At 40.6% G+C, this 15,524-nt stretch overlaps 1 protein-coding gene across 1 annotated transcript in view; it reads left to right on the forward strand.

Moving 5' to 3' along the window:
* Positions 1 to 15,524, forward strand: part of atad2b (ATPase family AAA domain containing 2B) — a 77,948-nt gene that overhangs the window by 27,509 nt on the left and 34,915 nt on the right. The window contains exons 21-24 of the mRNA XM_053336948.1: positions 1,100 to 1,293; positions 1,445 to 1,604; positions 5,527 to 5,649; positions 7,719 to 7,847. Of these exons, the coding sequence (XP_053192923.1) occupies positions 1,100 to 1,293; positions 1,445 to 1,604; positions 5,527 to 5,649; positions 7,719 to 7,847 (606 nt within the window). The remainder of the gene's footprint in view (positions 1 to 1,099; positions 1,294 to 1,444; positions 1,605 to 5,526; positions 5,650 to 7,718; positions 7,848 to 15,524) is intronic.

A 15,524-nucleotide genomic window follows, 5' to 3' on the forward strand; every position in this document is an offset into this window, starting at 1 on the left:
ATGTGTGTGAGTGTGTGCGCATAACTCATTCACATTTGCTCACTGCAGTATGTTTGACATGTTAAGAATAATTTTACTTAACTTCAGATTGAGAATAGAAACATGGAGATGTAAGATATAGGGCACTGCACACACAAGACTAAGATTGGCCCAGTGTGAAGCCTGTATTTTCCTTGACATCTCTATCCCTCAGTTAAATCAACCCCCCCCCCCCCCCCCCACCCACCCACCCATCCCCATCACATCTTGATCCACCCCTCAAACTACCCCCTGCCATTTCCCTCAGTGCTCCCCGAGCCCCCCCACCCCCCACCCCCCCACTCCGTTCCAGTTCAGTATGAGAGAACTGTCAACACGGGCTTTCAAATGGAAATTGTGCCCAGAGTTCATCGGCTGATTCTTTATTGATGCAAGGCAGGGGTCCCCCACTTTACTCACCTGATGCTCTTCAGGGGTCCCTGCCTGACTAGGACGGCAGCGCGGCTTCCAGTAGAGAGGCCAGCGGAAAAGCAGAGAGAGGAATAGCTATGAGAGGGCACGGCCGCTATTAGCCATTATTAGAATCAGGGTTTGGATTGCTGCTAGTGAGTGAAGTGGCCCGAGGTGCAGTGGAGCCTTCCTAATGATGTCGGCACATGCCTTGGGCTAGGACTGGTGCTGAGGTAAAGGAGGAGACAATATCTGCATGCCTTGCTTCATCACTCTCTCACTGCCTAGAAGCTATTCCTTAGTGTATTTCAAAACATGTGTCTGTGAAGGAGCTTAGCTGTATTATTTTATTCAGCTGTACAAATCTTAAAACATGCTTCTTTTTTTTCCTGGGCTAAGTATTACTTCGTCTCTATCTGGTATGGATTTAAAAGTAAAAGGTCATGGATCAGGTTCGAGGACTGTCTAGTGGTTATTTTCTAACCAATGTGCTTTGCTTGTAGCTGAGGCCATTTGTGTATTATTTTCTAACCAGGGGCATACGCACACAAATATTTTTTTATTTTTCCTCTAAAACTCTTGATGTTGAGTTTTTAGGTCTTGGCTATAGATGGAAGTTGTGTTAAAACTTTGTCTTTGCTTCTCAACTTTTTTGCTTCTCTTCCAACAGAAAGGTGTGAAGAGGTACTACCTGTGGCGGAGGCTCCAGGCCCCAGAGTCCTGTCAGCAGAGGAACAGCGCCGCCTGGCTGAACAGGAGGAAAACACACTACGTGAGCTCAGGCTCTTTCTCAGGGACGTGACCAAGCGCCTGGCCACTGACAAACGTTTCAACATCTTCAGCAAGCCAGTTGACATTGAGGAGGTAAAACATAAATGAACTCATTGGGGGACCTGCACCTTGCTATCTCACTGATATATTTAGGTTTTAAAGAGATTGTCCAATTGACATATGCCCTGTAAAATACAAGGATCCTGCTGGAACATGCTCCCTGTACTGTGTGCTTGTGTGTCAGGTGTCAGACTACCTGGAGGTGATTCGCCAGCCCATGGACCTGTCTACTGTCATGACCAAGATTGATACCCACAAGTACCTGACAGTGAAGGACTTCCTGGTGGACATCGACCTTATCTGCAGTAACGCCTTAGAATACAATCCTGACAAGGACCCTGGAGGTAAGAAGGACACTGACATGCTCATGAATAATACACACTTGCGCATTGAGAGTACTGTGCTGTACATAAATGCACATGCAATATATGAATGAAATATATTTTAAAAATCTGCGTTATTCACATGCTTGCACTTCAACAGACCTGCATCTTCATCTACATAAACTTAATGACAGCACCACTCTGCCCCATGTTAAATAAAAGAAAAAGAAAAAACAGCTAAACACATCACTGAAACATTACTTTATTAATGCATAGATATTGAATCAATATCCATGTACTGTATCTTCCCATCCAAACCCTGATAATAAAACAAACGAGTGAATTTCACAAAATGTCATGGAATTCCTTTCATCCCAAATTCAACCATAATAGTGGCCTCATAACTGACACTGATTGTCAATTAACAACCTTTTATATGTTCATATCTTTGTGATGACATTTAACACTGCTGTCATAGTAAGTCTGCATCCGACTTTCCAAACAAGTATGACGATGTGTTTCTGTAGTTATTGTTGTGTTCCATTAGGTGGTCATTGTGTGAGTAAAAAGTAATTAGATTTAAAGCCTAATGACTTTTGAAGAGGGCCTCTAGGCGGTAAAATCACGAAACCTCAGAACGCTTTTCTTCAATTTGGAAATTCAAATGAAATAAAGTGCATACAGGCCCCACTGAAAATACCATTTCCACAGTGTAATTCATGCTCTGCAGCTGAGGAAGGCTGCATATGCATGAAAATTTAATTGTGTCTCTTGTCTTGCAATTTGAACTGATTTTTGCCTCAACCCTCCTTACCGTCTCAGCACCTTTTCCAAAGCCAAAAATGGGCTTTATAATGAGTGCTGGAACACATAAAAACACACATGCACACCCAATCGATCAAAGAGGCTTGTTGCAGAAGCTTAGAAATGAATTGGACTTATTTATACAGTTTTAAATGGGGCACTTGCTTAGATGACAGGGAGAAGCCCATGAGAATGAATTTAAAAGAATAACAGGGGAAAAAAAGAAAACGTAAGAGCTTATTGCACAGAAGAAAAAAGTACTTTCTACTGGAATCAAATCCTTAACAGCAACACTATGATGTTAATTGAAAGCTACATACAGTAGGCCTGCTTTGGGACCATTCAATTTATGTGACCATTTTAATTCTCGCCTTGTGTGTTTAGCTGTTTCATTCCCTCACAAGGATATAGCCGCCTGATACTAATGGAAAGCAATTCTCTTCCAGCCCAAATGAATAAATCATATCTCTGTCTTTGCAGGCGAGGGCCTGGGTCATTTGTTGGAATGCAGGGTCTACAAATGATACACTAAAGGGGAAAAATGCAATTAGGCAGTTTAATAAAGAAGACTAACGAAGCCTCTTGCCTGCTCACCCAGTGCCTGGCCCAGGGAATATGGCCTAGACCCTGCACAATTATGCTGCTGGGGCAGTTTTACACCACCTCACAAAGTGCTGGGAAAAAACCTCATTATCCCTCAGTGGTCTATTTCTCCTTGTCCTTCATGCAATCTTTATCATACTGTCCTCCATGTACGATCATGTTTGCTTCCCTGTCCTTCTCTCCCCACCTTGCTAAATAATTACTTTATTATGTTAAAAAGCCTGGTATCTCTGTACTCCACAATGTGGCTCCGTGTCACGAATACATCTTTGTTGCTTGAGGGGAAACGGTGATAACAAGCCTTTGACTATGAGGGAACAGGTACGCAACAGTGTTGTATGTCAGTGCATTCCTGTCTGTTGTAGATTGGGAGGTTAGACAGGACCCATAAGGGTACTGATGAGCTCTCGCCATCCCACCTGGCCTTTGACACCTTTTCCACTGACATTTCTGCCCTTATAATGGACTTGGAAGTGCACGCAGTCAAAAGTAAAGTGCATGCACACATACACACACACACACACACACACACACACACACACACACACACACACACACACACACACACACACACACACACACACACACACACACACACACACAAATGGCTCCCATCGCAATTAGGCAGCAATCCTCCAATTAGACAAAGGAGAAGCTGCCAGATTGTTACCCCTCTGTCACTCTCTGCCTGAACTGTTCTCTCTCTGCCTGCCGTAATGAGAGACGACCTGTTTACAGTGGCTATGCTTTTAGTCTGCCTCTTCAGCTCCGTCCCTGCATGGAGGCAGGGGAAAAAGGAGGATTTAATGATGTTGTGGTACATCTAAGGGAAAGCAGACATAAGAGTTATAAATGTGTGTGTTTACGTATGCATTTAGAACATATTTCAGATTATGTTTGATAGGTATAATGAAATACAATGAACGTGAAGGATTTGGGGACGTTCAAATTTTCAGACAGTTCACTGAAGCTACAGAAGACATTGTCAATGTGAAAGACTCTTAGACTGACAAGTCCTGACCTCTGCCATAGAGAAAAAGGCTGCATCAGTGCCAGGAGGGAGAAAGAGATGCTAATTGAGAATAGGACTGTGGTGAGACAATACCCAGAGTCCAAAACAAGTCTACATTGAGACCAGATCTTTAAAGTGGAAACAAGGATTTGGTTGCATGAAAACTGGGTTAGTCGAATGGACAGTTTAGATGAAAGCAATGCCAAAGTAGAATGGAAGTAAAAGGACAGGATTTGGTTTTAAATTTAAAGAGTCTCAATTTGTCTATACTGGCTGACCAATAATTAGTACCAATCCACTTTCAGATCTATGCCCCCTCATCCTGGGGGCCCTGCCTTTTCACAGAAAAGAGGAAATTTGTTTATTGTACAAAGGATTTGGGTAAAAAGACTGGCAGCCATTGGAAAAGATACAAGAAGCACAGAAGCACATTAATTTTAATGCCATTTACCCTCCCAGCAATGGCTTTATGCAAATTATCCCACCTTTCCAGGTCCAATTTAAGCTTGTCAATTAAGAGGAGGAAATTGTTTTTGTAAAGGTTGGATAATTGTCGACGGATATTCACACCTTACTTCTTGAAATTGCTTCTAGGTATCTTCAATTTGAATTATTTACCAGGGATCTGAAGGAATAGATTGTGTATAGGAAAGCATTCATTCAATTTATAACCTGAAAAAAATTCTGGGGGATGGTTGGATCAGAAATAAACAATTGTAACGTGTCAGTGTATAAAGAAACTGTGTGTTCTTAACCACAGCTGAAAATTCCTTGATTAAAAACTGGCAGATTTAAGCACAATAGATGGACGGTTTGACCACGACAGTAAATAAAAGCAGGCTCAAAGAGACCACCACGTCTGGTGTCTCAGTGGATGCTGGAGAGAAAAGAATATTGAGAAGTCGATGAATATTGGAGGAGGAGCGTTTGTTTTTTTCATAAACCCGTTTTGGTCTGGTTATATAATGTTTGGCATGACCGATTAAACCTGCAGGGCTAATGCTTTAGCTAGAGTTTTATAGTCTGTACTTAAAAGAGAGATGGGGCGATAAGAAATGCAATCAGAATTATCTTTGCCTGGTTTTAATGGTAAGGTTATTGAGGGCTCAGTGAGAGTTTGAGGCAAGGTTCCTTGTTCCAGAGAGACTCATATTATTTGTAAATGTGTCTCTGCTTGTGCCCACCTTTATCTTTAATGGGTGAAATCACAACCTCCCTGCATGTCTGAGTTCTAGCTGCTACCATTTCTCACCAAAGCAGCAGCTCTCTCCTTTTATTCAAACTGTGAGAAAATGCTACAAACCCTTTTCTCACAGGTACAGTGAAATAAGGGGAGGAGGCTGTCTTTTGATGCTTTGCCCTATGTACATGATAGGGTGCGGAGAGCATGTAACTTTGAACTGTAATCTATAATCCTGATCAAGTCCCGATGGTCAGGAGGGTATACGCAATCACATGTCCATACATACAACCACTGTTTCACAACTTGTGACACTACTGTTTTGTTCTCTCCTTCATTCTCAGACAAGGTGATCAGGCACCGAGCATGCAGTTTAAAGGACACGGCCCATGCTATATTTGCTGCCGAGCTGGATCCGGAGTTTGACCGCATGTGTGAAGACATAAAGGAGGCGCGCAGGAAGAGGGGTAAGAACGTCATTTTAATTAAGCAAAATGGAAATAATGCTTACAAAACACGGAATAATGAGCCTAAATTAGCAGTTTGCTGCTTATGAAAAATACAGTTTCACAAGATTATACATTTTAATAACTGTGATCACTTGTTCACAATCACAATACTTGCTTTTTTCATTATGTTATTGGTTCAGCAGACTAATATAGAATCCAAATAACACACCAGCAGTTGTTTATTATAATATACAAACATTTTGGTGGAATACTCATTCACTTGAATGATGAGCCCTAGCCAGTCCATGACTGCTGTGTTGTTCCCGGCTTGCAATCGCTCCCCTCTCTGTTTTACAGAAATGCTTTGATAGATTGGAGAATGGAAACTTGCTTTTAGGGGATAAAAAATCTGTAGGGTAGCTCAGTAGTACTTGATGGAGCAGGCAGTTTTTAGTGCAGAGTATGTGGCGCAGAAAGAAGTGATGCCTGAGGCTCCAGTGTTCCAGACAGTACCTTCTGTGCTAGCTGTCTGCCTGGTGCTCTGAATCTGTACGCTCACCAAACAGCCTCAAGCAATTTTGAGTGGACTTTTGGTAAATCTAAATTAGGTTCACGCACATAAAAAACACACATTTAAGATGTAGTTAAATGATACACTTAAGCTCTTAAGTATTGGATTTTATGGAAGTCGTCAAATATTGGCGCACAAAGGCATGTAATCATATGCAAATATTCCTGTTGCTATGCTTGCCCACATGGGAATAGCTTAATTAAAACATTTCCTTATACTTAACACGGTACTCTTTTACCAGGGCTCGCACTTACCCATATAAAATGGTGTGTAAATATACTAGTCACTAAATGTATTTATTTATGTCTTATCATGATCGATGTACTGTAGGTCTGGGCACTTGCCAAAATATAACAAGGCTTTGTGTGTGTATGTACATGTGCAAGCATGTGTGCAAATGTTATGCACAAAACTTTAGGATCTGGCATGGCCTCTAGCATTTCCTCCCCATGAAACATCCTTTTATCTTTAAAGAGATGAGACTGTCACATACAGTACGTGGCCCAATTTTCTTCTTGTCGGAGCTGATTTGTTTTTGGTTTAATTTTTTGGACGTATTTTAAAGCTTCTAAGTATATTGAAGAAACTGCATAAGAAGACCAGATTTCTTTTTAAAAAACCCTATCTACAGTATGCACAGCCCTACCCCCTGAGGGCCTATTGACTTCTGACTTGAGCCACAGAGGCCTGACTCTTCTATGTCAAACGGGAAACTTATCAAAGAGGAAGCAATTTTCAGAAGTCACTCTGTTGCTTTTGATTTCCTCTTTTAGCAACTAAAAGCACAGGATGCTAAATGAATATTGCAGGAGCAGAAGTCAACTGCCTGAGAGGAGGAATACAGCATTGTGAATATTTCATCTTCCAGTCAAGGTTCGGCTATAAAGCTATCAATTAGCCCAGCACTGCATGATGTCCAGTTGTAGCAGTGTTCAAAACCTTCAGTGCATCTGGGGAGAATTCCCCCCCCATGACAAGATGGGGCTGTGATAAATTTGGCAAAAAAAACATTAATATTACTTGATGTCCAGCTGAAATGTCTAATTTTCAGGGGTTTATATGTCTTAACTCTTCACCTCTGTTTTCATTCCTGTCACACTCTCAGTGAAACTAATAGCCAGTGAACTAAGAGACAAGGACACACACATATGAGAATGTTGCTTATTGCTTTGTGTGAGAAGAAGCTTGCATTCATGTCCTCAGTCACATCTGCGAGTTATATTTTTGTATTTTATGTGGTAAGATTTGTGCTGATTGACATGTGCTGGTCCTCAGCTCCACATATTATAACCCTTTGGTTATCTTTGCCTGTCAGCTCACATTTTTATCATTGTCTGTCTTAGAATCTTCCTTGTCATTTTGAGTTCATACACATATCCATACACATATACAGTCTCCTGTCAACAGTATGTTTCAAATTGTTTTCACATTTACAGCCACACACGCACACACACACATATACACACTCATGCAGTATTGTCTGTGGTTGGTAACTGATCCTCTGTGGTAACTGCAGACCACCAGATGCCAACTCAGCTGACGGCAGCGCCGGGTGCTGTGGCAACCAGAAAGCATCACGCTGCAGGAGAGGAGCAGGCCAGGAGCAGCACTCAGGGCGAGGCCACTGACAAACAGTGCACCACTAGTGAGTTTTCTAACACTGTCCTTCACTCCACACAGAGTCTGCATAACCCGTACAGAGGGATTTATAAAAGCTACACAGTGATCATGCTAATGTGTGTCTTCTATCACACACCCACGTTCAGGTTACATGATAGTAATGCTGAGTCCACTGCCCAATTAGAAACTGCATACTATACACAAACCACATGTTGCAAATAATTGTTTTGGTAGAAGCATTATCAAAACAACTGGGTAGTGAAATGGTGAAATAATAAAAAAAATATAAAAAATAATAATAATGCATACAATTGCTTGAAAAAACAAAGCAGTTAAAATAACTTAAGGTCAAATACAGGAGTTAATCAGACTTATCCCACATACCCTTCCCACAGTTTGACTTACTCACTCTCAAACTTTGACTTTTTTTTCCTTTATCTGCCATTGCAGTAAGCAGCTGTGTTGTATTACAACAGCATACCAGATGTATGTGATGCCACACACCTGCCTGCTCACACGCAATGCCATACACATACATTTCTCAGCAGTTGATAAGCAACACAGTGAGCGGCCTCATTAGCAGGCTGCTCTATCCTAACCACTCAGAACATGACCATGCCACAGAGCAATTACATGCCCACCTGTGGCAAACGGCAGGTGCCTAAGGGTGAAAAGAGGGCTGGGTATGGGCAGGGGGCAGACTAATGAGGTTGTTACCTGAACGAATCAGATGTAAGCAGGTTTTACCCACATTAAACCCCCTCCCCTAGCTTCCACCTGGACAAAATGTAGAGAATGAGATGGGTTAAGAGAGGCACTTACAGAATGTGTGTGGCATGTGTAGTACCATATGCTTTGACTGACAATAAAACCACCAACTTCTTCTCATTGTCTGTGCTTTGCGCTCACAGATGATGCATTTTCTGTCTCATACTCCATCTTCCTTCATGGAAAAGATGTGACATGATTTAATTTTGTAGGCTGAAGCAGTGTTTCATCAAAACAGCCAACAGGAAACCTTTCCATAAAACAATATTAATGGTCTGTCTGTCTTTAGCCAAAGTTTAGATGGTCTGTAGTTCAGATGTCCAACACAAGGTGGTGCTTGTCTCTCATGTGAGCACCCTTAATAGGACCCCTGCTGTGTGGGAAAACCATTTCTTCTCCAGGGGAGATGGTCCCCTCTTGAGAGATGAGGGCCTCTGTTGGCCATCATAAATATTGTAAGACTCTGGGCATGTCTGAAGTCTTGAGCTCACTGCTATTTTATCCTAAAAACAGCTGTATAGTAGGGAGAGGATATTTAGACCTAATTTTCACCCAGAATAATACAGTCAAGAATACAGTGTCTCAGCTTCAATGGTAGGCTGTTAAATCAGGCCGGATCCAGTTTTTCAAAGATTTATTCTTCAGTTAAGGAGTGGAGATGTAGAAAATATTCAACACATTTCAGTATAATGTGGTTCAGTAAATCACAGTTACTAACTACAGCCTTAATTGCTGTAGAGCTTATTCAACATCTCTGAAACCCTGTCAGCAAAAACTGAACTCTGAAAAGATCCACAAATGTGTGATTTACTGCCTTGCTATTAAATTGGATTATATATTGCACAGGAGATAAACTGATGTCTGTGTATATGATCATTGCATATTTATTAGGGCTACAAGTATTTAGGTTATATGCAGTATTGATCAATGTATTGCTCATGAACTAATCATAACTACTCATTCATATATTTGTAATTATGTGAAGCCATTAAAAGCAAACTAATCTACATTTCTCAATGATTTACTATTAGAAATGATAAATTAGTATTATCTTATTCAGCTTAATTATCAGGCGTGTAAACCAGACATCTATATGCTACTTTTGCTGCAGTCTTTATCTACAAAGCCAAATGTCACAGTTGCGGACCACCAATTTGGAAGCTCTTGGGAGAGTCATTATCAGCTTCCACCAGAGACTTAATTAATTAGGCTAACTCAGGTGATTAATTTGTGACATCGGCAGCCAGTTCTCACCTGGAGCACCTCAGCAAGGCAGCTATTACGCTAATTGATCACAGAGTCAGGGTTTGAGATACGACACAAAACCTCGCAACTGAATCGCGCTGCATCTGGCGGAGGAGATTGCAATTTCTGTGTAAATACTGAAGAAATAATCACTTCATGAAATTGCACCCGATGCTGCCGGGTCATTTCGAGGTTGTTGACTTCCCTTTCCTCCTTTTGCGAAAGGTTAGGACAGTTGAAGGTTAAAGTTATCCTAGATCATTACCTGCAGGGGGAAGCCTATCTGGAGCTGGTTTGGTATCTACAGTTCTATAGGGCTTATATCTGGGCCACCTTTTCCTCCCTCTGTCCATCCCTCTATTCAGTTTGCCTAGAGCTGAGAATTGACTGTGACATTCAGAAATAACATAGTGGTGGCAGGGATGAGATGCATCATTTGAAACTGTGGAGGAAGTTACGCAAAGAGCTTTTTGAAAGCCAAGGATATTTCTGAAACAGGTGTAAAAAGCAGTGGCTGTGGGTAAGGCCCATTGTTGAAATCTAGAAGGCTTGGGCAGCTGCTGCCACTACCAGGTCAGTCAGGGACAGGAAAATAGGAAACCTTGCTGCTTTTAATGCACAAAAAAACAGGAATGAGGATGTGGGCTCCATTAGCTTACAAGGATAGCACTGTTATGGTATCTGTGCTTCCTCTTCCTTACAGTCAGTCTCTCTACCTCCTCTCTCTCTTCTGCCACTTACAAGGAGAGTGGAAAACCCAAGGCCCATTACCTGGGCCACAGCCCTGAGTTCATTCATGGTGCAGCACCACAAGGATCCGGTTCATATAGAGTACCTTCCTTTCATTCATAATTGAGTCCCCTCAGTTTATCACATTCACTTATGACTTTTTGTTTGCTTGAATTAGCTGCCTTTTTCCATGACAGTCAGCAGCAGTCAGCTTAACTAAATATTTATGTCTGAGAAAGGTTTATCCAAAGGTTGATAATCAATCTCTTTTCTTTTGGCTTGGTTCACCAGTGTTTTTCCACTAGTAGCTGACAAGATTGTCCTTATTCAACTGTAGACTGTTTGCGGAAGAAAAGAATAACGATGCAGGCGCTGCATAATGTGTCCTCTGCGTCACTCAATAGCATGCCCAAGGCAACAGCCACCAGGCTGCATTCATGTAGATGGAACACTGCTGTGTCTTGCCGCTCCCCTGCCTTGCATTTCACATCACAGTAAACAGACAGCTCCTCTCTCCCCATTGCCAATGTCAATCCATCACAAGACCTTGATGGGATGTTTTAAAGTCATAATAAACACCCCTGCTTCCTTTTACTTCAGGCTGAAGTAGTTACTGCATAAAAGGATGGCCAGCATTTTTGCTCAGGACAAAAGAAGAACAGACACACAGCCTTTGACGTGATGGTCACAGTGCACAAGGAAATTGATTAATAGGAGGACACTTTTTTGTGAAAGCACTGTTGAAGTTCGTTGTGTTAACTTTATTTTATTATCTGTGACTTCTCTGTTTCAAGGATGTAGGACCCACTAGTTTAACCTTAATCCAATGTGTTTTGTATTTTTCTAGCCGATGCCTAGCTATACTATTTCCCAAGTTGATGTTTTATTTGCAGTTGCATAGCAGTTGTTGCCTTGGCTGCGTGTTAAAATTTGACACAACATTTCTGTGAATTGAAATGAAATGATGTGGAAACACAGTTGCCAGTTAACGTCATGTGCAAGCTGCTCTTTCAACCCAAGTGACCTGTAAATACCCTCAAAGTCCTGGAAAGGTTAAATTTCCATTTCTCCTCCCAGTGCCCCTTTTCTGATTGATTTCTGTCCTCTAGTTGATCCTGCTTGTTTTGGATGTATGAAATGCTTAACAGGCTTTTCTTCAAATCATGTTTTAAATACACGTCTTTGCAATAATAGGATTACATTAATCAAACTATTAAAAAAATGATTGAAATAAAATTCTCTAAGTCATCATAAATTCTACAATTCAGTTTATACTGGATTTACAGCAAACACTTAACAGCATCTGGCACAGACTTCAGGTGATAAATGGCACCTTCTTCTGTGGATGCAATATTTCTTAAGCCTCCTACAGGCTAAAATTAGAACATACTTGTGGTCAACAGCAGAAAACAAAGCACCTTGCCTGAAACTGAGATGGCGGTGATGTTGTTATCAGCTATTAGACCTGGACACTGATTCTGTCCGAGCCCCTTCTCAGCGACCGTGCAAAAGCAATCTTGAGCTGCACACTCTGACACCTTGTGGTACTCACTAATAAAATCCATGCAAAGTATTCAAAGCCCTAAGAGAATAAGCACTGAGCATAAGCTGCCATTTTGTGGGCACAGATGCCTCTTGGATCATTGTGGCACCAAGCGTGAAATGAATGTAAAATCATCCATGATGCTTCTTGCTTCCATTTATTGTTTTAGGGTGCAGATGAGCTGACATCAGTGTTAGTGTCTTTGAAGATTCATTCTGTGTCGGGAGTCTATTCATTCCCAACATATCACTGTGTGTTGTCGTTGCTGCGTGTTAAGTGTACACAACGGAGAAGGTTGGGTGGTGATCCTTTTCTTTGGATTTTAATGTCTGTTCTTTATTACTGTGGAGGGCAGATAACTATATATATTATTGTAAATGGCTTACATTTCTGCCAGAAAGAAATGAGCCTGCACTGGAATGATTGAGCGTTACTGGTCATTGTGTGCGTGCGTGCCTGCGTGTGTGCGTCCAATGACTTCAAGCTGTGCTGCCCAAGGATGTTTGAAAGGTGGGGAAGGGAGGGAAGCTTTTGATAGCCAGACAGGAAGAGTTATAATGCTGACAGTGCCCAATTCTGATATATCGCTATTGTTTTATCAGAAGCAAGGCTTAGTGTAATACAAAGGATGGCAGGATTAGGGCAAGGGTGAGCATGTAAAATACTGCAGCACAAAGTCCCCATATTTAAAACTGCTCTTTTGGTAATTTATTAGTTTAATGCTTTTTTTTTGTTTTTGCACCTGATGCCTTGTACGCTTTTTAAAGTGTAGAAGGCTCCAGTCAGTGTCTAAATGCTGACATTTCTGCTGAATGACTGGGTAATCAGATGGTAGGACCTGGATTGACATATGTATTGTTTTGAGATTGTGTTTTTATTCCAGGAGCAATCTGTCCATCACACGTTATATTCAGAGCTGGATCACAATTATATTGTGAACTGTAGACAGGTTTTAGATTTTCACAAAGGATTGACTGGCCTGCCGTTCCAATTAAAGTGGATCTGGAACTGTGCTTCCTATGATGAAGACTTTGTTGGCTGGGCTACAACAGCAGCGCCAGCCCTACAGCCGCAATTGTCCATGACTGACTGACTGAGTAGCTGAGTGATGAAGTTACACCATTGGTTGGCTGAAGGCAGCAGAAAAAGGCAGAAGCTAAGTATCCCTGAATGCATTTTGCAGCAACCAACAGCAACACAGCAGCAGGGATTAAGCTGTGATTTAGCATTTTTTTAAGATGAGAAAGAAACCACTTAGATTACTAATAAATTCAAAGTCAGTTTATCCAAATAACACCTAATTGATAAGAGAGGATCTGTGCACCCTCGCTGATGCCAGTTTCTGCATGCAATCACTTCATGATAAATTATGCTAAAATATGGAGTGATAAATGAGAAAATAACAATTTAACAAACACATTAATGAATGTTACCTTCACATACATGAAACACCTGTTGGGGTGACGCATGACGGGTTGTGGGTAAGTGAAGTAATATAAAACATAAAAAAACAATGTTTATCTTAATAACACTTAATAACTTACAACAGCACCATGTAGTCTACTATCTATGTATTGTAATTGTATTTTTAATGTTTTTCTTCTGTGAACAGCACCTAAAGTTACAATTAATGTATATAAAAGTGCTTTACAAATAGATAAACTTAATTTTACATAAACACAATTATCTTTTAAAATGTCTTACGGTAACCAGGCAATGTACTCATTAAAAGTCCCTCGTCTCTAGTGTTTTTAATACATAGTCCAGCCTTATCCAAGCTTTTGACCTTCTCTCATTTCTCTGTTTCTCTCCAACACTAAAGAGCAGCCCAGCATCTCAGCATTTAAGCTATACTACAGACAGAAAATTATACAAGGCCTCCTGGGCTTTTACTCTCATTGTTTTTACCATAGTGCAGTCGATTAGTCAATTTCAGTAAACATCAGAAGCTAGTAAACGCCAAGCAGCCTAATGAGGTGTATTCCCTCTCTCTGCCTGGTTCTGAAGTTGTAATTGACTGGAACAATTGCACAAACATGATGCATTAGCGCTTGATTAGTTGGAATGACTTATGGATTTGCTGGTGAGACCCAAATTATCTGTTGGACTTTGTGCATTGCTCAGACCCAGCTTGATAGAAAATGAACTATCTGAACTATTTCATGAAGATCTACCTTTCTCATAACATACTATAGGCACCTTGTGTATTATGTTTTGTAGTTTTATGCAGTGATTTGTTGACAATCAGTAACTGGTTGGATACGTTATTTAGGATATATTAGCCTCTGTATTCTAAAAATACCGTCTGTGACATCACTGAACCAATTTTCTTTTAGATTCTTGACCTTTTTAATGTTTTTTCTGTTCACTGTTAATAATTTTGGGGATTCTATGTTATACACATCTTCATTTGAGTAGTTTTGGTTTTCTTCTTGTGGGTATTGAGACTGACGCCTAAAACTGGAGTACATTCACTGTTGTTAATTTCCCAGAGTAAATAAGCAATAAGCAAATGCCTAAATGTTCTACAGACCAGATTAACTTCCCTAAATACAAATTCAACCATTTATGCTCACATCTCAGTGGACTATTTAAGAGATGGCCGCATTAAGTGACATGAGTCAAATTAGACCACCATAAGAATAGGAATGTGCACCAACTGGGTTTTTAATTACATCAAATTACTCCTAGAATCACACTTATCCAGTCTAATCACCACATCTCCATTAAACCCAGAGATGGGATGCATTTCTCTCATACATAGCTGCCACTTACCAGCTAACCACTCATTAAGACATGTCATGAGAGCCAAGGGCAGTCATGTAACTCATCAGCTTAAATCAGACCTCTATGTGGATCATTATTATTTATCATAGCATCTTATCTGTGCCGAGCCAGTTACTAATGGCTTTACGTTCATACAGTGTGAACGTGACACATTTGAATAAGAGCTTTTAATTATGCTACTATTCTACTGTACTGTTGTGGTGCTACTCTGCAATCTTTGTCATGGAAAAGTTGTTGTAAGTTGCTCTCTCTATATCTGAGACCTTTAGTTCTCTTTCAGTTTGGATGAAGGACAATTTGGTTACGATATTAAGAAAACCATGGAATTCATGTCAAAGTCATGTCGGTATGATTATGTTTTCAATGACTTTGGATAAAGGTTGAGTCTCTTTAATTGATGCATGGTTAATCAACTCCTTACTTAGGGAGTTGGCTACTGTATATCTTTGTATCCGTACATGAGCATCTTACAAGTTTAGTGCAGTCTAATGCCATGAAAAATGACTCCAGCATTATTACGTAAGTTGTTGAATTGGCATCAATCTGTGGGTATCAACCAAAATCAAGCATTATCACCTTCACAATTACAGGTATTTTGTAATAGGTTATACCACATTGTCATATTTTATA

Source organism: Scomber japonicus, chromosome 17, assembly GCF_027409825.1.
Source record: "Scomber japonicus isolate fScoJap1 chromosome 17, fScoJap1.pri, whole genome shotgun sequence".
NCBI classification, from domain to species: domain Eukaryota; kingdom Metazoa; phylum Chordata; class Actinopteri; order Scombriformes; family Scombridae; genus Scomber; species Scomber japonicus.